At 42.0% G+C, this 20,091-nt stretch overlaps 1 protein-coding gene across 1 annotated transcript in view; it reads left to right on the plus strand.

Annotated features, from left to right (window-relative positions):
• The window catches only part of MTBP (MDM2 binding protein), a 46,444-nt gene that overhangs the window by 342 nt on the left and 26,011 nt on the right, over positions 1–20,091 (plus strand). Inside the window, exons 2-12 of the mRNA XM_070748244.1 lie at positions 934–1,014; positions 2,559–2,632; positions 2,716–2,855; positions 4,608–4,666; positions 6,646–6,790; positions 9,358–9,475; positions 11,803–11,949; positions 13,986–14,080; positions 15,963–16,035; positions 17,034–17,151; positions 18,926–19,099. Of these exons, the coding sequence (XP_070604345.1) occupies positions 934–1,014; positions 2,559–2,632; positions 2,716–2,855; positions 4,608–4,666; positions 6,646–6,790; positions 9,358–9,475; positions 11,803–11,949; positions 13,986–14,080; positions 15,963–16,035; positions 17,034–17,151; positions 18,926–19,099 (1,224 nt within the window). The remainder of the gene's footprint in view (positions 1–933; positions 1,015–2,558; positions 2,633–2,715; positions 2,856–4,607; positions 4,667–6,645; positions 6,791–9,357; positions 9,476–11,802; positions 11,950–13,985; positions 14,081–15,962; positions 16,036–17,033; positions 17,152–18,925; positions 19,100–20,091) is intronic.

Below are 20,091 nucleotides of genomic sequence, written 5' to 3' on the forward strand. Positions count from 1 at the left end.
AACATTGCCCTATTCGGGGATTTGCTCTACCTGCCTAGACCCAGATCTCTTGGTGGTCTCCCTTCCGAGAACCGCTTAATTTTGGGAGAGGATGGTTTAGTGCGACCACCTAGCCGAGCCTGCTGGGTTTGTAGGGCAGCCTTTCCTTTTCGATTATTAGGAATTATTATTATTATTATTATTATTATTATTATTATTATTAATTAGATTTGTATGCTGCCCCTTTCCAAGGACTCGGGGTGACTAATTATAATTATAATTCCCCCTCTCTATCTCCCTAATTCTTTCCTATCTCTTGATTTATCTCAACCTTTCTACCTTTCTCTATCTCACTAGTTCTCTCTCTCTCTCATTCTGCCTTTATCTATCTATCTATCTATCTATCTATCTATTTATCTATCTATCTATCCATCTCATCTATCTATCTATCTGTCATTATGGCTTAGGACCAGACTATCTTTGGGACCATCTTCTGCCGCATACCTCCAAGAGACCAATAAGATCTCACAGGGTTGGCCTTCTTCCAGTCTCATTAACTAAACAATGCAGGTTGGTGGGGGCGCAGGGGAGGGCCTGCTCTATGAAACCAACTCCCCCCTCTCCCTCTCATGTTTGTACTGCTCCCACCCTACTGGCCTTTCGAAAGGCCGTGAAGACCTGGCTTTGCCGGCAGGCCTGGGGCTGTAAATACTACCATCTTTCATTGTATTGTTTGGATAGGCATGTATGTTAGGTCGATTGGATTGATTTGTAAGTTTGTGTAATGGGATGTTATTATTTATAATTTTAGTGTGTTGAATTTTAATATTGACTTCTTTCTATTATATTGTATTGTCTTATATTGTTGTAAGGTGCCCTGAGTCCTAAGGGACTGGGCAGCATAGAAGACAAATAAGTAAGTAAGTAAATAAATAAATAAATTATGTTTTCCAGGTTTGACAGGTGAAAATATTTATAACTTGCTAAAAATAAATTGCAATCCCTCTCTAAAGGCAACATTTGGAACTTTCCCAGGTAAGGGAAGCTTTCTGCAGAAAACTACGTTTTGCCTGGCACAGTGGGTGAACTTAAATTGTTGGGGACAAGAGTGAACATCTGTAAATTTTGCTGCTTTTGAACTTGCCAAAAATATCTAATTGTTTGCTCTTTTTGGAGCCCGTCATCTGTTCTGTCCCAGCGACGAGCCCCCTCTCAAGGAAATAGCCCCCCACACATTGATTTTACAGGATTTAAGCATTTAATTCTAACATTTAAGGAACAGTGAGGTTTGGATTAAAAAGTTTAGCAAAAATCAGGAAATAAGTCCAAACTACGAAATTAAAGCAATCTTCCATAAAGCATATACTATGAGAATTATTATGGAGGAGCCGTCTTTTCCCTCTTTCTCTCATTCAAACTATCTGAACTTGATTGTCTTTGCTCCTCTGGAATTTGTCCCCTCCCTCCTGGGAATCTGGACTACCTTCATTACAGGTAGCTTAATAAATGAAACTACAGTACTAGCTTTCTTGCTACAATGCAGGCAATTGTATGTGCAGGATGCAATACTTTAAAAAAAAAATCTAACACTGACAGAAAAACTACCGACTAATTTATTTCTGGGTGAAGGGGTGGAAAGTTAATTACTGCACATTTATCTGAAATAGCACTGCTACTACTCTGACTTTTTAAAAAGGTTTTAGAGAAAGAATTGCTTGCATTTCTTGTACGCTGTTTTAATTGTTAGAGCTTTTGCAATCACTATACAGTGATACCTCGTCTTACGAACCCTTCGTCATGCGAACTTTTCGAGATACGAACCCGGGGTTTAAGATTTTTTTCCCTCTTCTTCCGAACTATTTTCATCTTATGAACCCACCGCCGCCGCTGGGATGCCCCGCCTCCGGACTTCCGTTGCCAGCCAAAGCGCCTGTTTTCACGCTGGTGGGATTCCCCTGAGGCTCCCCTCCGGACTTCCGCGTTTTTGCGATGCTTCAGGGGAATCCCACCAGTGTGAAAATGGGCGCTTCGGCTGGCAACGGAAGTCTGGAGGTGGGGCATCCCAGCGAGGGAAGCCTAAGCGAAATCGCAGCATCGCAAAAACACCGAAGTCTGGAGGTGGGGTTTCAAGGACTTCGGTGTTTGTGTGATGCTGCGATTTCGCTGAGGCTTCTCTCGCTGGGAAGCCCCACCTCCAGATTTCTGTTGCCAGCGAAGCACCCGTTTTTGCGATGCTGGGATTCCCCTGCTGGAGTCCAGAGGTGGGGTTTCCCATGGAGGTGAGCCTCAGGGGAATCCCACCAGCGTGAAAACAGGCGCTTCAACTAGCAAAAGGGGTAAATTTTGGGCTTGCACGCATCAATCGCCTTTCCATTGATTCCTATGGGAAACATTGCTTCGTCTTACGAACTTTTCACCTTACGAACCTCGTCCTGGAACCAATTAAGTTCGTAAGACAATGTATCACTGTACTTCATTTAACACATTTTCATGAAGAGAGTGAAGCTCCTATTTTAATTTTCTAAAATTCATTGTAACATGTATATGCTTCATTGTAACATGTATACTTCTCCTTTTAGCATGTTCTCTTACCGGGATTCCATATGTGAAAGAATGGTATTTTGCAATTCAGTCAATTTGTGGATTTTCCCAGGTGAGTCACTGGAAACATTTAACTATCTCAAACATTGCTTCCAACTTGTTCATTCCTTACAGTATTTTCTTTTAATTGAGTAGCTTTCTAGTACTGACTGGGAGGATATCAGTTTTGATGAAGAGACGGATCAAAACAAAAGCTCTATTCAAAGAAATATTGAAGAATATCTAGGGGACCATGTTGAGGAAGAAGACAACTGGGAATCTGTTTCACTCATTGAGTAAGTTGATCCATTGTGTATACGTTAATATGTTAGAAGATATATCTGAGAATGCAGTTTCTGAACTTTAGAATGGTCTTTGAATGCATAGGGCAATGATAATAATAATAATAATAATTATAATTATAATAATAATAATTATTATTATTATTTATTGGATTTGTATGCCGCCCCTCTCCGCAGACTCGGGGCGGCTAACAACAATAATAAACACAACATGTACAATCCAATAATAAAAAACAACTAAAAACCCCTATTATAAAACCAAACATAGACACAAACATACCATGCATGACTTGTAATGGCCTAGGGGGAAGAGCTATCTCAACTCTCCCATGCCTGGCGGTATAAATGAGTCTTGAGTAGTTTACGAAAGACAGGGAGGGTGGGGGCAGTTCTAATCTCCAGGGAGAGTTGGTTCCAGAGGGCCGGGCCGCCACAGAGAAGGCTCTTCCCCTGGCGCCTGCCAAACGACATTGTTTAGTCGACGGGACCCGGAGAAGGCCAACTCTGTGGGACCTTATCGGTCACTGGGATTCGTGCGGTAGCAGGCGGTTCCGGAGGTAATCTAGTCCAATGCCATGTAGGGCTTTAAAAGTCATGACCAACACTTTGAATTGTGACCGGAAACTGATCGGCAGCCAATGCAAGCCATGGAGTGTTGAAGAAACATGGGCGAATCTTGGAAGCCCCACGATGGCTCTCGCGGCTGCGTTCTGCACGCGAACCTATGGCATGCATGCCACAGGTGGCACATGGAAACATATCATGGCACATATGTCAGTTTCTGCATGCATGCGCGCGCCAGCCAATTGATTTTCGGCCATGCGGAAGGCCATTTTGACCTCTTGATGCTTCAGCACAATAGGCAAACCGGAAGTCTGTTTTTCTAAATTTCCTGTTTGCCCATTGGGACGTTTTTTGGACATGCGCAGGACTGGGGTTGTGCACATGTGCAGGAGCAGGGTGAGGGATGCGCATGCATGGTGAGGAGGGAATGGGTGTGGGCACATGCGCGCATGCCAGTGCGTGCACACTCTTTTGGCACACGGACCAAAAAGGGTTTGCCATCACTGGCATAAGGGAAAATAAGTAGCAGTAGAGTATTTATTTATTCATTTATTTATTGGATTTGTATGCCGCCCCTTTCCGAGGACTCAGGGCAACTCACAATATAATAAAAACAATACACAATATCAAATCTAAAATCCAGTTAATATAATTAACTACTCTAAAAACACTGGCGCATTGAAATCATTCACTTTCAACAACAATCATACTGCACACTCGTCGGCCAGAAACTAGGGTCTACTGACCCCAGGCCTGGCGGCATAGATGGGTTTTCAAGTTCTTACGGAAGGCAAGGAGGGTGGGGGCTGTATGAATCTCTTTGGGGAGCTGATTCCAGAAAGCCGGAGCCCCCACAGAGAAGGCTCTTCCCCAAGGCCCCGCCAAGCGACATTGTCTAGTTGCCAGGACCTGGAGAAGGCCAACTCTGTGGGACTTAACCAGTCGCTGGGACTCATGTGGCAGAGTATGAATAGATGATTTAGCAAGAAATTGTTGACTGTGATAAATTCATTAACCAAAACTTTGACAAGTTTTTCATTTGAAGTAAAAAAAAATTTTTTTTTCTATACACAAATACAGTGCTTCATAATTTTGATATTTGGATTGGGTAAAGCACCAACTGTTTTGAATCATATTCTTGAATGAGAGTATTTTTTTTCATTTTTTTCCATTATATTTCAGCATCTATGAAGAATCTGCGGACAGCATACATCTTTTAGCTGATAAACTTCCTGCTCCTGGTAATGTGACCATTTTGGAAATGAACTATTTTTGTGACAAAATCATTTTGCTACTCAAAATGCCTTTGAGGCACTTAGTCTGATTCCTGAGTCTGTTAGTCTGTTTCCTGGTTGCTTATTTGACCCCTATGACAAGCATTAAGTGTTGTGCCACATGATTCTTGACAAATGTATGTCTTTCTTTTATGTACACTGAGAGCATAGGCACCAAAGACAAATTCCTTGTATATCCAATCGCACTTGGCCAATAAAGAATTCTATTCTATTCTATTCTATTCTATTTTATATTCAATCATCTTGCAGTACAACCCTGAGTTACAAATATTGTTTCTATTGACTTTGTTTCATTTTTATACTGACTTTTTAGTCAACTCAAGGTAATGTACCATGTCCTCCCGAAAATAAGATCCTGTCTTACCGGTATCTTTTTTGTTTTTGAAGGCTGAAATAAGCTCTTGGCCTTATTGAGACCGCCTTCTGCCGCACGAATCCCAGCGACCGATTAGGTCCCACAGAGTGGGCCTTCTCCGGGTCCCGTCAACTAAACAATGTCGGTTGGCGGGCCCCAGGGGAAGAGCCTTCTCTGTGGCGGCCCCGACTCTCTGGAACCAACTCCCCCCAGAGATTAGGACTGCCCCTACTCTCCCTGCCTTCCGTAAACTCCTTAAACTTTGCCGTCAGGCATGGGGGAACTGAAACACCTCTCCCGGGCATGTTTAATTTATACATGGTATGTTTGTGTGTGTGTTTGCTAGTAAATGGGGTTCCTTTTAAATATTTCTAAATGTTTTTAAAGCTATTTGGATTTGTTATGATGTGCCGTATTTTGTTGCGAGCCGCCCCGAGTCTGCGGGGAGGGGCGGCATACAAATCTAAATAATAAATAAATAAATAATAAATAAATAAATTGTCATGTACTCAAAAACCCAATTGGGCTTATTATCAGGGGATGTCTTATTTTGGGGGAAATGGTATACAGTGATCCCCCGAGTTTCGCGATCTCGATCATTGCGAAACGCTATATCGCAATTTTTCCACCCGATGACATCACTCCCTTCCTTTCTCATCTTTCTCTCTCTCTTTCTCTATCTTGCTTCTTCCTCTCTCACACTCTCTTCCTCCCTCTCTCATCTCTTTCTTTCCTTCTCTCTCTTTCTCTATCTCTCCCCCTCTTGCTCTCGAGCGGCGGGCGGCACCCAGGGAAGGTTCCTTCGGCCGCCCACCAGCTGATCTGCTCGGCAGCGCGGCAGCAGCAAGGAGCCGAAGATGGGGGTTTCCCGTTGCCCAGGCAACGGGGAAACCCCATCTTCGGCTCCTCGCTGCTGCCGCGCTGCCGAGCAGATCAGCTGGTGGGCGGCCGAAGGAACCTTCCCTGGGTCTTCCCCGGGTCTTCCCCGCCGCCCACACGCAAACTCCACCATCTGCGCATGTGCGGCCATGGAAAAAGGGGCGCGCATGCGCAGATGGTGTTTTTACTTCCGCACCACTACATCCCGAAATATCGATTATCGCGAGGGGTCTTGGAACAGAACCCTCGCGATAATCGGGGGATCACTGTATACTTAACATTGTTCTTCTATGCTCTCTACAACCACAACTCTGAGTGGAAAGAGCACTTATCTCCCATAGCATCTGCTCAGCCAATTCAATCGGATAAGATAAAAAAAAACAGAGGAGTCCAATGTTCAGCGTTCAGTTTCTTGCTCCTACAAAAAAGCAAACCGTATTTTTCTTTTTCTTCCTCTTCCTTTCTCTTTTTTTTCTTTCCCCCCCTCTCACCGCTTTTCTTTTTTCTCCTTTCTCCTTATCCTCTCATGTTCACCTTCCCTTTTTATGATATTCAATTTTGCTATTGCATTGGATATGATTTCCTTTTTCTCTTTTGTTTTTTCTCGTTATATTTAAAACCAATAAAGATTTTTTTTTTTTTTTTAAAAGCAGACTTGAAACGTCTGTCTCCATTTGTGATATTTCTGCAGGAAAAGCGATGGTTGATGTTATTCTCCAGTCTTCGGAAACCGATGCCCCTCAGTTAAAAGACTGTTTACCTGTCATTGGCGCTCTGAAACACCTGAGAGAATGGCATGCAGCAAAGATCACCATTGTGGCAAACAAAAGCAACAGGTGTGTAGTGGTATTTGGATTCTTCGTATAAGATAATTGAGGAAGGCAGGGTTTCTGATATCATTTTAGGAGTATAGGTAATCTGTAACTTATGACCGGTCGCTTAGTGAGTGCTCAAAGTTACGGCAGACCTCAAGAAAGGTAATTTAATTTAATTAATTTGACTTCTGTGTTGCCCAATCCCAATGGGACTCAGGGTGACGTACAACACTAAATAATACCGCCTTCTGCCGCACGAATCCCAGCGACCAATTAGGTCCCACAGAGTTGGCCTTCTCCGGGTCCCGTCGACTAAACAATGTCGTCTGGCGGGTCCCAGGGGAAGAGCCTTCTCTGTGGCGGCCCCGACTGTCTGGAACCAGCTCCCCCCGGAGATTAGAACTGACCCCACCCTCCTTGCCTTCCGTAAACTCCTTAAAACTCACCTCTGCCGTCAGGCATGGGGGAATTGAGGCATTCCCCCCTCCCCCGGGCCTATACAATTTATGTATGGTATGTCTGTGTGTATGTCTGGTTTAATAATGGGGTTTTTTAATTTTTAAAACTTATTAGATTTGTTGTGAATTGTCTTATTATATGTTGTGAGCCGCCCCGAGTCTACGGAGAGGGGCGGCATACAAATCTAATAAATGAATGAATGAATGAATTAATGTCAAATATTAGTAATAAGAACATAATAAACCCTTGTTCTGCCGGGCTCTCTGGTAGGAGCCTCCCGAAAATTCAAGGGTACAAATTTCAGACACACACGTTTGAAAATTCAAAACAATGTTCTTTATCCCAAAATTCAAAATAAACTAAGCACTCTTTTTGTATTGCAAAGAGCACTCTTCCCAAAACAACCGGGTAGTCTGTACAATTAACCTTAAGCAGTCATTAAGTACTTAGCTAGCAGCTGTGAAGAAACTTCACACCCCTTCTTCCAACGAAGTGAGACACACACACACACACACACGTTGCTCTGCTTTGTTTTCAAAGGCGTGAAAAATCAACAAGCAAAGTCCAGAAACCAGCAACCCAGGATTCCTGACGAACTGAGATCAGATACTCTTCCACAATGGCCAAACCCACATGCTGCTATTTATAGCAGCAGCCCTAATTACTGAAGCCCCACCCAAACACAGGTGGCCGCTCTTATCTCCTGTAATATGTCCTTACTTGGTCTCTTCTACGCATAATTCTGCGCTTGCGTGGATCCAAAACAATGGAATCATCCGAATCAATGGAAGATAAGGGAGATTGACTGTCTGGGCTGTGTGCCAAGCCCCCCTCTGCCGAGTCACTCCCACCTTCTTCTTCGTCCGAGGAAACTAAACTCTGAAATGACTCTGTCGGCAATAACACAGGCCTGTGACATGTTGAAGTTTCCCCTGCATCCACCTCCACATTCCCTGGGGCAGGAGCTGGGCCAGAGCCAACCACAACAGCCCTAATGAAACTATCCGATCAAACCCACATACATACAAAATCAGTTATAAATTGGACGTGATAAGATGTTACATTCACAGCCCCCAGCCTTGCCCCATAGCCAGGTCTTCAAAGTTATGTTAGCTGTTATTTCTCAACAGCAGCGTAGTCACAACAAGCGTAGTTGTTGAGTTTCACCCAGCCCAATTCTCCTTGCATGGCAAAGGGAATTGCACGCTGCCTTGAAATGCAAACAGGATAAAAATATAGAACATTTTGAGAAAGATCTGAATACTGTTCTGTCGGGCTCTCTGGTAGAATCCTTCCAAAAATTCATAGGTACAAATTTCAGACACACGTTTGAAAATTCAAAACAATGTTCTTTATAATGAAAATTCACTTAAACTAAGCCCTCTTTTTGTATAGCAAAGAGCACTCGTCTCCAAACAAACTGGTAATTTGTACAAGTCCCTTATCAGTTCTGAGATACTTAGCTTGCAGCTGTGAGGCAATTCACAGTCCTTCTTCTTTCACAAAGTGAAACACATTTCGCTCTGGTTTAGGTTCAAAGCGGGGAAAAATCAGCACACAAAAAGTCCAAGTCAGTAAAGCAGTCACGAAACACAACGATCAGATAATCCTCCACAATAGCCAAACCCACAGGCTGCTATTTATAGCAGCCTCACTAATTACCACAGCCCCACCCAACAACAGGTGGCCTCATTTTCTTTGATAATAATCTCTCAGTTGTTGCCTATGCATCGCTCTCTGCATGGGTGGCTGTATCATTAACTCTTGTTCTGAATCCAAGGAGGAGCTAGATAATTGATCTCCTGAGCTGTCTGCCACACTCTCCTCCTCCCTGTCACTCATGTCTTCTTGGTCAGAGGAGCCTTCATCAGCAGATTCCACTGGGGGCAAAACAGACCTGTAGCATGTGGATGTCTCCCCCACATCCACAGTCCTTGGGGCAGGAGCTGGGCCAGAGCTAACCACAACAAATACTTTACAAAATTATAAATTACATTTCATAGTTTTTTGTAACATGCCGGGATCATACTTAGTCTCCTAAAAATTATATGAAGCATTAACCTTGAAGGTTACCAAGATTTTAGTGAAATGTGTATTACTTGCACACGTACTTTCTTTCTTTTCTACAGTACTTGGCAAAAATTTGCCGAATATCTTTCTGCTGATATCTTAGCTCTTGAAAACTTAAAAGACAGTATTGATTCAAGGGAACTGTGGAGAGGAAAGATTCAAATCTGGGAACAAAAGGTAATTGGTTTGAAATTATCTTGGAAGAAGATAATTTCAGAAGATAAAGGGAGGACATGATGGAAACATTTAAATATGTTAAAGGGTTAAATCAGGTTCAACAGGGAAGTGTTTTTAATAGGAAAGTGAACACAAGAACAAGGGGGGCACAATCTGAGGTTGGTTGGGGGAAAGATCAGAAGCAACGCGAGAAAATATTTTACTGAAAGAGTAGTAGATGCTTGGAACAAACTTCCAGCAGACGTGGTTGGTAAATCCACAGGAACTGAATTTAAATGTGCCTGGGATAAGCATATATCCATCCTAAGATAAAATACAGGAAATGGGTTCACCCAAAATGGGTGAACAGTGCAGTCAGGCGGTAGGGAAAGCAAGTAGGATGCTTGGCTGCATAGCTAGAGGTATAACAAGCAGGAAGAGGGAGATTATGATCCCGCTATACAGAGTGCTGGTGAGACCACATTTGGAATACTGTGTTCAGTTCTGGAGACCTCACCTACAAAAAGATATTGACAAAATTGAACGGGTCCAAAGACGGGCTACAAAAATGGTGTAAGGTCTTAAGCACAAAACGTATCAGGAAAGACTTCATGAACTCAATCTGTATAGTCTGGAGGACAGAAGGAAAAGGGGGGACATGATTGAAACATTTAAATATGTTAAAGGGTTAAATCAGGTCCAGGAGGGAAGTGTTTTTAATAGGAAAGTGAACACAAAAACAAGGGGATACAATCTGAAGTTAGTTGGGGGAAAGATCAAAAGCAATGTGAGAAAATATTATTTTACTGAAAGAGTAGTAGATGCTTGGAACAAACTTCCAGCAGACGTGGTCGGTAAATCCACAGGAACTGAATTTAAACATGCCTGGGATAAACATATACCCATCCTAAGATAAAATACAGGAAATAGTATAAGGGCAGACTAGATGGGCCACGAGGTCTTTTTCTGCCATCAATGTTCTATGTTTCTAAAAACGGTGCCGTCTGCCATGCTAAATGGCTGGAAAATATGCACTGAGTTTATGTATGGAAATATCCACCTGTTGTTTTCATTGTCTCTGGTATATTGCATTGGCATCCTTCAGTCTCCAAAGACCATGGTATCATTCTCTGGATTGCCCAGAGCACGAAGGTTAGTATGGTATATTAGAGAACTCATAGCTTAGGCTTGGTTTCTAATTAAAGAAACTTTTGCCAGGAACTTCCTATCAAATGAGTTTCGGTCATGGGACTGTGAGAGAAGCCATTTTTGGTCAGCTTTCTCCCACCTGCAGCCAGCTGGAAAACAGATTGAATTAAAGACCACTTTATCTTAATAAAAGGGTTATTAAGATTGAAGAGACTTAATAAATAACTGCATTGGGTAAGAATCCCTTTCACGAATGGAATAATTCTGTGATATGAATTACTTGTTTATTCATAGGGGTGGTGGTAGTGGTAGTGGTGGTGGAGGAGAAGAAGGAGGCAGCACAGTTTGCAGATCTGAAAAAGCAACCCAGAGGGGTTTTTTATTCATTTATTAAAGGTACATGCTGTCCATCCTGCTTTCGATCTATTCTGTCGATTCCAACATGGATGAAAGACTGGAAAGAAAAAGTGAAAGAAAGAGTCAAAAATATATGGTGGGCTCTGATTAGAATATTATGCACACTTAGAAGTTTTAGAAGACATGGGTTTTTAGCTTTCTAATTATTGAATTTTGTATTATTGAATTTTGTATTATTGAATTTTGTATTTTACACTGTTTTTCTGTTGCTGTTGTGAGCCGCCCCGAGTTTGCGGAGAGGGGCGGCATACAAATTTAATAAATAAATAAATAAATAAATAAATAAATAAATAAATAAATAAATAAATGTGTTCTACCTGTTTTGGAGTATATCGGAGAGGTGCAGCATATAAATCAAGTAGATAGGTAGACAGACAGACAGACAGACAGACAGACAGACAGACAGATAGATAGATAGGAATTATTTGGGTGAATGTACTTGAAAACCTACAGGAGAAAAATGATTATGCTAGATAGATAGACAGACAGACAGACAGACAGATAGACAGACAGACAGATAGGAATTATTTGGGTGAATGTACTTGAAAACCTACAGGCGAAAAATGATTATGCTAGCTTTAAAAATGTAGCTAATATTTTAAATGTATTTGACTCATAAATACTGTGGTTTCAAATTCTACTGGCTGCAATGTCTCATTTTATATAATAGCTGTCTTAAATAGTCATTTTATATACTGTAACTCACATCTTGAAAAGGAGGGATGGAGGAATACTGAAGAACTTTATAGTTATCCTTTGCTCTCTTTTTTCCCCCTCTTCAGTTTGGATCTGAAATCACATTTCCAGATTTTTGTATAAAAGCCACTGCATCTGGAAGGCCATTCAGCCCCGTCTGCTTAAATACTTCCTCTGCTGCTGCTATTGCTGAAAATAAACAGTCAAAGAATACCAATAGTCATTGTGCGGAGGTAATTGATGTGTTTGGTCTTTCTGAATTAAAGTTCTCAGCATTTTAGAAATCAGATAAATCTACACTTAACTGTGCCATAAAATAGAATATATATATATATTTTAAAAAATCATTGGAAACAATATTCGCCCAGAAAAATAAACATTTAAAAATCTAGCTTTTTTATGCCAGGATAGGTAAAATGCACGAATCTAGAACCGTGATGGTGAACCTATACCACGCCTGCCACAGGTGGCACACGGAGCCATATTAGAAGGCATGCGGGACTTTGCCATGTTTCAGCTCCAGAGCGCATGTGCATGCTGGCCAGCTGATTTTCAGCCTTGGAAAAGCATCCCTGAAGTCCCCGGGGGTGTGTGTGTGGAGCCCAAACGGGAAAACCGGAAGTTTGGGAAAATGCACTTCCGTGTTGTTGATGTGCTGTTTTTTGCATTCCAGAGGGTTCAGGGAAGCTTCCTGAAGCCCCAGAGTGCAAAACACAGCACAATGGGCAAACCGGAAGTGCGTTTTATGGAACTTCCGGTTTGCCTGTTTGGAGGTTTGCCCCTAGGGCAGGGGTCCCTGCCACTTGAAGACTTGTGGACTTCAACTTCCAGTATGCTGGCTGGAGAATTCTGGGAGCTGAAGTCCACAAGTATTCAAGTGGCCATATTTGAGGACCTCTGCCCTAGGGGGTGCAAAAATGGGCCTACCAGGCCCACCTAAAGTCAGGAAATGTGGGAGCGGGTTATGTGACCCCTCCTGCTTTTGTTATATGCGGGGGGGGGGGATTGTGTGTGCATGCACAGGGGGGGCGTTTCTGGCCTCCAAGGGGGGGGGGGGCAGGGGAAGGCATTTTCGCCTTCCCTAGGCTCCTGGGAAGCCTCTGGAGCCTGGGGAGGTGAAAAACGGGCCTACTGGGCCCATCCGAAGTGAGGAAACAGGTGAGCGGTGGGGTCATGTGCACATGTGCAGGGGATGGAGTAGAGCAGGGATTTGTGCGTGCATGCCTAGGGGTGGAGCATCTGGAGGGGATTGGATTATGGGTGTGGGCACGCATGCATGCGCTATTGCACATGTGCGCTTTTGGATCTGAGGAACAAAAGGTTCACCATCACTGCCCATCACTGTTTGTCTGTATGCTTGCTTTTAATAATGGGGTTTTTAGTGTTTTTAAAATTATTAGATTTGTTCTTACATTGTCTTTGTTATTGTTGTGAGCCGCCCCGAGTCTACGGAGAGGGGCGGCATACAAGTCTAATAAATAATAATAATAATATATACTTAACGTCACCATTAAAAATACACAGGGTTATGCAAGGAAAAATAGCTTGGATGGTTGCCCCAAAATGTAGAATCTAAAGCAGAGGTTCTCAGCCTGGGGGTTGGGACCCCTTTGGGGGTCGAACAACCGTTTCTCAGGGGTCGCCTGAGACCAGGGGAAAAGACAAATTTCCCAGGGTGTTAGGAACTAAAACTTCTATTCTGGTGCCTTGGAACGTATTTTTACAATCCGACCAATCAGGCGTTTACAGTGGGGATGTCCCTCTGACCTTCCTGCCAATCAGCTTAAAGCTCTGTTGGGAGAATTGGCGCTAGACTTATGGTTGGGGGTCACCACAACATGAGGAACTGTATCAGGGGGTCGTGACATTAGAAAGGTTGAGAACCACCGCCTAAAGGAATCAAGAAGGAAAGCTAACAAAGATAAACGTTTAGAAAAGGAAAATAAAACGATTGAAATACTTCATGTCAATATTGCTACTTGATGATGGAGTTTGCCTGCTAGAGGAAATAAGGAATTAATTTATTAATCCAATTAAACCCAGTCCACTTTGTTTATTTTATCATCATCATCATTTTTGCTTCATTGTGACAGACTTTATTACCTCTGTTGAATCCCTCTCCTTTGAAATTTTTTTGTGGTATGCAAAGGGAAAGCAAAAATGAGAAAGCTCCTATCTACAGATATTCTTACCCCCCCCAACCCCCCCCCCCCAAGTTTTAATAGTTTGTGCTATTAACAGTCCAAATTACCTTTTAATTTTCTTTCAGGTGTTCCATTATTATGGACCTGCTTTAAAATTTGTACAGATGGTGCTGCTGAATCACCTGCCAGCGTGCTTAGTCTCAAACCTCCAGTTTGAGCTGTATCCTTTTCTAGCAAATGTCATTGGGTTTGATTTAGGAGGGTTCTTTTTTATGCCCCTGGAGGCTGGAAATGAATGTCAGAAGCAGGAAATCTTTAGAGCAAGTAAACTAAATGCTCTCATAGATATGCACGGCCACGAATGACAGTTTTAATGAATGGGACAACTATTGCTAACATTGCTTTGAGTTTTATAGAGGAAATCATTCATTCTATAAATATGGAAGACACATCCCCTGAATCCAGTAGGTCCATTCTCAAGGCATATAGCGCTGAACACCCCTAGACTTTTGCAAAATTGAATAGTAATATAGAATAACTATTAGTGCTATTGCTAACATGTTGTAAGCCGCCCTGAGTCTAAGGAGAAGGGCGGCATAAAAATTGGATGGATGGATGGATGGATGGATGGATGGATGGATGGATGGATGGATAGATAGATAGATAGATAGATAGATAGATAGATAGATAGATAGATAGATAGATAGATAAAACTCACATCGCCTAACTGGGGACTCTAGGCGGCATACGAATGAATGAATGAATGAATGAATGAGAAAGGAAGAAAGAAGGAAGGAGAGAAAGAAAGACAGAAAAAAGAAAAGAAGAAAGAATATATTTTGTATGAATATATTGTATATTATTTAATGAATGAATGAATAAGAAAGGAAAGAAATAGATAGATAGATAGATAGATAGATAGATAGATAGATAGATAGATAGATAGATAAATAAATAACAGAGTTGAAAGATAAGGTCTTCTAGTCCAATCTTCTCCTAAAGCAGGAATAGCATTTCACATAAATGGCTGTTCAACCTCTTCTTAAAAATTTCTGGTGATGGAGCACCCACAATTTCTGGAGGCAAATCAGTCCACTGATTAATTTCTCTAATTGTCAAGAAATTTCCCCTTAATTCTAGATTGGTTCTCTCCTTGATTAGTTTCCATATATTCTTGGAAAGGATTGAACATAGAACATAGAATTCATTATTGGCGGAGTGTGATTGGACACACAAGGAATTTATCTTTGGGGCATGTGTTCTCAGTGTACATAAAAGAAAAGATACATTTGTCAAGAATCATGAAGCACAACACTTAATGATTGACATAGGGGTCAAATAAGCAACCGGGAAACTATTAATAAAAATCTTAAGGATACAAGCAACAAATTACAGTCATACAGTCATAAGTGGGAGGAGATGGGTGATAGGAATGATTAGAAAAAATTAGTAGTAAACTACTCAAGACTCACTTATACCGCTGGGCATGGGGCAGTTGAGACACCTTTCCCCCAGGCTTTTTTATACTTTGTTTTATGTTTGGTATGAATGTGCTGTTTGGTTTTTTAAAAAAATAATGATAGGCTTTTATATAATTTTTAATTTATTTATTTATTTATTATTTAGATTTGTATGCCGCCCCTCTCCGAAGACTCGGGGCGGCTCACAACAAGATAGAACAAATCATAAATAATCAGAAAACTTTAAAATTTATACAAGATTTAAAGGAACCCCATATACTAACAGATGCACACACAAACATACCATGCATAAATTAGATTTGTCCCACTACTATATTGTTTTTATTACTGTTGTGAGCCGCCCCGAGTCTTCGGAGAGGGGCGGCATACAAATCTAATAAATAATAATAATAATAATAATAATAATAATAATAATAATAATAATGATAGTAGTGCAGATGTAATAATAGTTCGACAGTGTTGAAGGAATTATTTGTTTAGGAAAAAAAAGTTTCATATTGGTCCTCTTTGTTATATTCTCCAATAGTCAGGAATATTCTATAAAGAATTCTATTCTATTCTATTCTTTGTTGACTCTTGCACTTCATAGCTGTGAGGGCGTGACTCCTAAACTTTGCCTAGGACTTTGTCTAGAACCGATCCTGAGAAGAAGTCTCTACACTTGTGGGATCAGCTTTCTTCTCTACATGGAAAGGTAGATTGTTGGCTTTTTATTTACATTAACTTTTAGCAGAATGAAAGTAAGTTAAAATTCTATTCTAAGATAAAATACAGGAAATAGTATAAGGGCAGACTAGATGGACCATGAGGTCTTTTTCTGCCGTCAGTCTTCTATGTTTCTATGTTAAAATTAATGTATATGTATTCCCTATGAGACCTCTTGTTTTTAGAGTAAATCTAATTGGTAAATCCACAGTAACTGAATTTAAACATGCCTGGGATAAACATATATCCATCCTAAGATGAAATACTGGAAATATTATAAGGGCAGACTAGAAGGACCATGAGGTCTTTTTCTGTCGTCAATCTTCTATGTTTCTATGTTTCTATCTTTGGAACAACCATGACTTGGATGCCCGAGATTCTCCAAAGACATTTTGTCTGTCTGTCCGTCCGTCCATCTTTCCATTCATCCATCTATATCTATCTATCTAATAGGAATCTGTCTGTCAATCTATCTATCTTGTCTGTCTGTCTGTATATGTTATCTGTCTGTCTTTCTGTCTGTCTATTTGTCTGTCTGTCTGTCTGTCTGTCTGTCTGTCTGTCTATCTATATCATATATCTATCTATCTATCTATCTATCTATCTATCTATCTATCTATCTATCTATATCATCTATCTATCTATCTATCTATCTATCTATCATCTATCTATCTATCTATCTATCTATCTATCTATCTATCTATCTATCTATCTATCTATCTATCTATATATATATATCATCTATCTATCTATCTATCTATCTATCTATCTATCTATCTATCTATCTATCTATCTATCTATCTATCTATCTAATCTATCTACCTACTTACCTATCTTCTATTTGTCTATCTCCGTCCATCCATCCACCCACCGTATTTCTTAACCCTCCATCTCCCTCAGAGTGGGCTCTTCTTATGCACGAGACATTTCCTAATCATACCTGAGTAGATTTATTTATAGTCAAGTCTACACGTGTTTCATCTGCAGGCAGGAGCTTTATTTGTACTGCCTTGCAGTATAAGCAGTATGCTGAATCCCATACCCACCCAACGGAGTACTAAAAAATGGAAGGAATGCATAGCTGAAAAACACAAAGCTCTTGGGGGTAAGTAAAGTTGTATTGTCTCCACACTATGGCGTGCGCCGTCCACCCGCTCCCACCCTCCCACGTTTTAGTAAATTGATAAAAAGATAACGCTTGGGTGGTACAAAAACCTGTGATTAAGAAAGACATTGAGCAACGACCTCTGCATTCTGCTATGGTCAGCAGAGAAATTGCAAAGTTTGGGTCTCTGCTTTTTGTCCGGTTGGAAAACAGTGATGCTGATTTAAAGAAACTTGTTTTAAAACAATGTACAGTAGAACCCCGACTTACGAGACTAATTGGTTCCGGAAGGAGGCTCGTAAGTCGGAACGCTCGTATGACGAAACATTGTTTCCCATAGGAAACAATGTAAAGTCAATTAATCCGTGCAACAACAAAAAAACCCGCTGCCGCCGAACGCGGAAGTTAGCGTTCAGAGACAGCTGCGAAGCAGCGCGCGTGTTTTAAAACCTCAGAGCCGGCCTGGGGGGCTCGGGGGGAAGCCCCGGAGCCCCCCAGGCTGGCTGCCACGTTTTAAAACACGCACGCCGCTTTGCAGCTGTCTGCTGAATCCGGGACGCTAACTTCCGCGTTCGGATTCAGCAGAGAGCTGCGAAGCAGCGCGCGTGTTTTAAAACCTCAGAGCCGGCCTGGGGGGCTCGGGGGGAAGCCCCGGAGCCCCCCAGGCTGGCTGCCACATTTTAAAACGCGCACCGCTTTGCAGCTGTCTGCTGAATCCGGAACGCTAACTTCCGCGTTCGGATTCAGCAGAGAGCTGCGAAGCAGCGCGCGTGTTTTAAAAGGTTGCAGCCGGCCTGGGGGGCTTGCCAGCACCCCCCCGAGCCCCCCAGGCCGGCTGCAACCTTTTAAAACACGCGGGATACGAGCGCCAAGGAGCTGTCTCCTGAAGCTGAAAGCGGAAGTTAGTGTTCGGCTTCAGGAGACAGCTCCTTGGCGCTCGTATCCCGAATGTGAGCTCGGGAGGCGAACAAAAATGTCGCTCCCCTCCCAGCTCTTATCTCGAGTAGCTCGTAAGTAGAGCTGCTCGTATGTCGAGGTTCCACTGTATTTATTCATTCATTCATTCATTCATTCATTCATCCTTAGATCCTTTAACCGTTCCTCATAGGACATGGTTTCCAGACCACTCACCATCCTTGTAATTCTCCTTTGAACTTGCTCTAGTTTATCAATGTCCTTTTAAAATTCATTCATTCATTCATTCATTCAATTTTTATGCCGCCCTTCTCCTTAGACTCAGGGTGGCTTACAACATGTTAGCAATAGCACTTTTTAACAGAGCCAGTGTATTGCCCCCACAATCCGGATCCTTACATACCACACTTCCCTGAAAATAAGACCCTGTCTTATTATTTTTTGAACCCTGAAATAAGCCCCTGGTCTTATTGCCATGCACTCAGAAGCCAGATTGGGCTTATTAACTGGGGGATGTCTTATTTTTGGGTATATATGAGTGTATGAATGTGATAGGATGAATGCGAGTGCCTGTTTTTTAAATAATTTTGGGCGTTTAGATTTAGATTTTATGTTTGGGATTTTTCATATGTTGTATTTTACATTATTCCTGTTTTGTAAGCCGCCCTGAGTCTACATAGAAGGACAGCACAGAAATCCAAACAAATAAACAAACAAATATCTTGGACTTTAGATAATTTACTACTGAAATCAGGAATCCTGGCTACTCGAAATCTATCATGCATGCTGATTTTGCGCTATTTGTTTATGAACCGAGCACTTTTAAATTTTGTAAACATTAAGATGTATTTCTCTTTAGTTCCAGAAGTTGAACTTAAAGGAGAAACGTGCAATTATTATTTCTTGGTGCAAGGCAACGGCTCCGGAGGATGTAAAGCGACAATAATCTATTCCGCCAATCAGATCAATGGTTCTGTCACTCTGGCAGAAAGTATAGGAAAGCTGATGGCAGCAGAAGAAGTAACAGAAGCAGGTATACATTTTGTGATTGAACTAACAGGCACACATTTTCAGTCCAGTAGGGCAGTGTTTCCCAACCTTGGCAACTTGAAGATATTTGGACTTCAACTCCCAGAAGTCCCCAGCCAGCATTCGCTGGCTGGGGACTTCTGGGAGTTGAAGTCCAAATATCTTCAAGTTGCCAAGGTTGGGAAACACTGCAGTAGGGTAAAGTTGTAAGAATATATTTTTTCTTTCTAAATAGTACCATGTTTTCCTGAAAATAAGACACACACGCAACCGAAAATAAGCCCTCCCTGCTGCTTTTCTGAGATGGCGGGTTGTGCAGGAGGAACGCTGCGAGCGAGTTCAGATATATGGGGCAGCATTTGCTGGCTGGTTGGCCACCTGCCCCGCCTGCTGCTCCTTCTCCAGGTCGGTTTGGCTGGTGGGGGAGTGGCGGGCAAGTCAACCACAGGTGGGAGTGCCCTGCCACCTGTAGTTGACTTTTCACCTCCATCATTTTTATCGAGGCTCTCCCCAACAAAAAAACACCATACCCCAACAAACCAGCCAAACCGACCTGGAGAAGGAGCAGCAGGTGGGGCAGGTGGGTGAGCAGTGTGGTCGGGCGGTAGGAAAAGCAAGTAGGATGCTTGGCTGCATAGCTAGAGGTATAAAAAGCAGGAAGAGGGAGATTGTGATCCCCTTTTATAGAGCGCTGGTGAGACCACATTTGGAGTACTGTGTTCAGTTCTGGAGACCTCACCTACAAAAAGATATTGACAAAATTGAACAGGTCCAAAGACGGGCTACAAGAATGGTGTAAGGTCTTAAGCACAAAACGTATCAGGAAAGACTTCATGAACTCAATCTGTATAGTCTGGAGGACAGAAGGAAAAGGGGGGACATGATCGAAACATTTAAATATGTTAAAGGATTAAATAAGGTTCAGGAGGGAAGTGTTTTTAATAGGAAAGTGAACACAAGAACAAGGGGACACAATCTGAAGTTAGTTGGGGGAAA

The sequence above is a fragment of the Erythrolamprus reginae genome, chromosome 3 (genome assembly GCF_031021105.1).
Source record: "Erythrolamprus reginae isolate rEryReg1 chromosome 3, rEryReg1.hap1, whole genome shotgun sequence".
In the NCBI taxonomy this organism is placed as follows: Eukaryota; Metazoa; Chordata; class Lepidosauria; order Squamata; family Dipsadidae; genus Erythrolamprus; species Erythrolamprus reginae.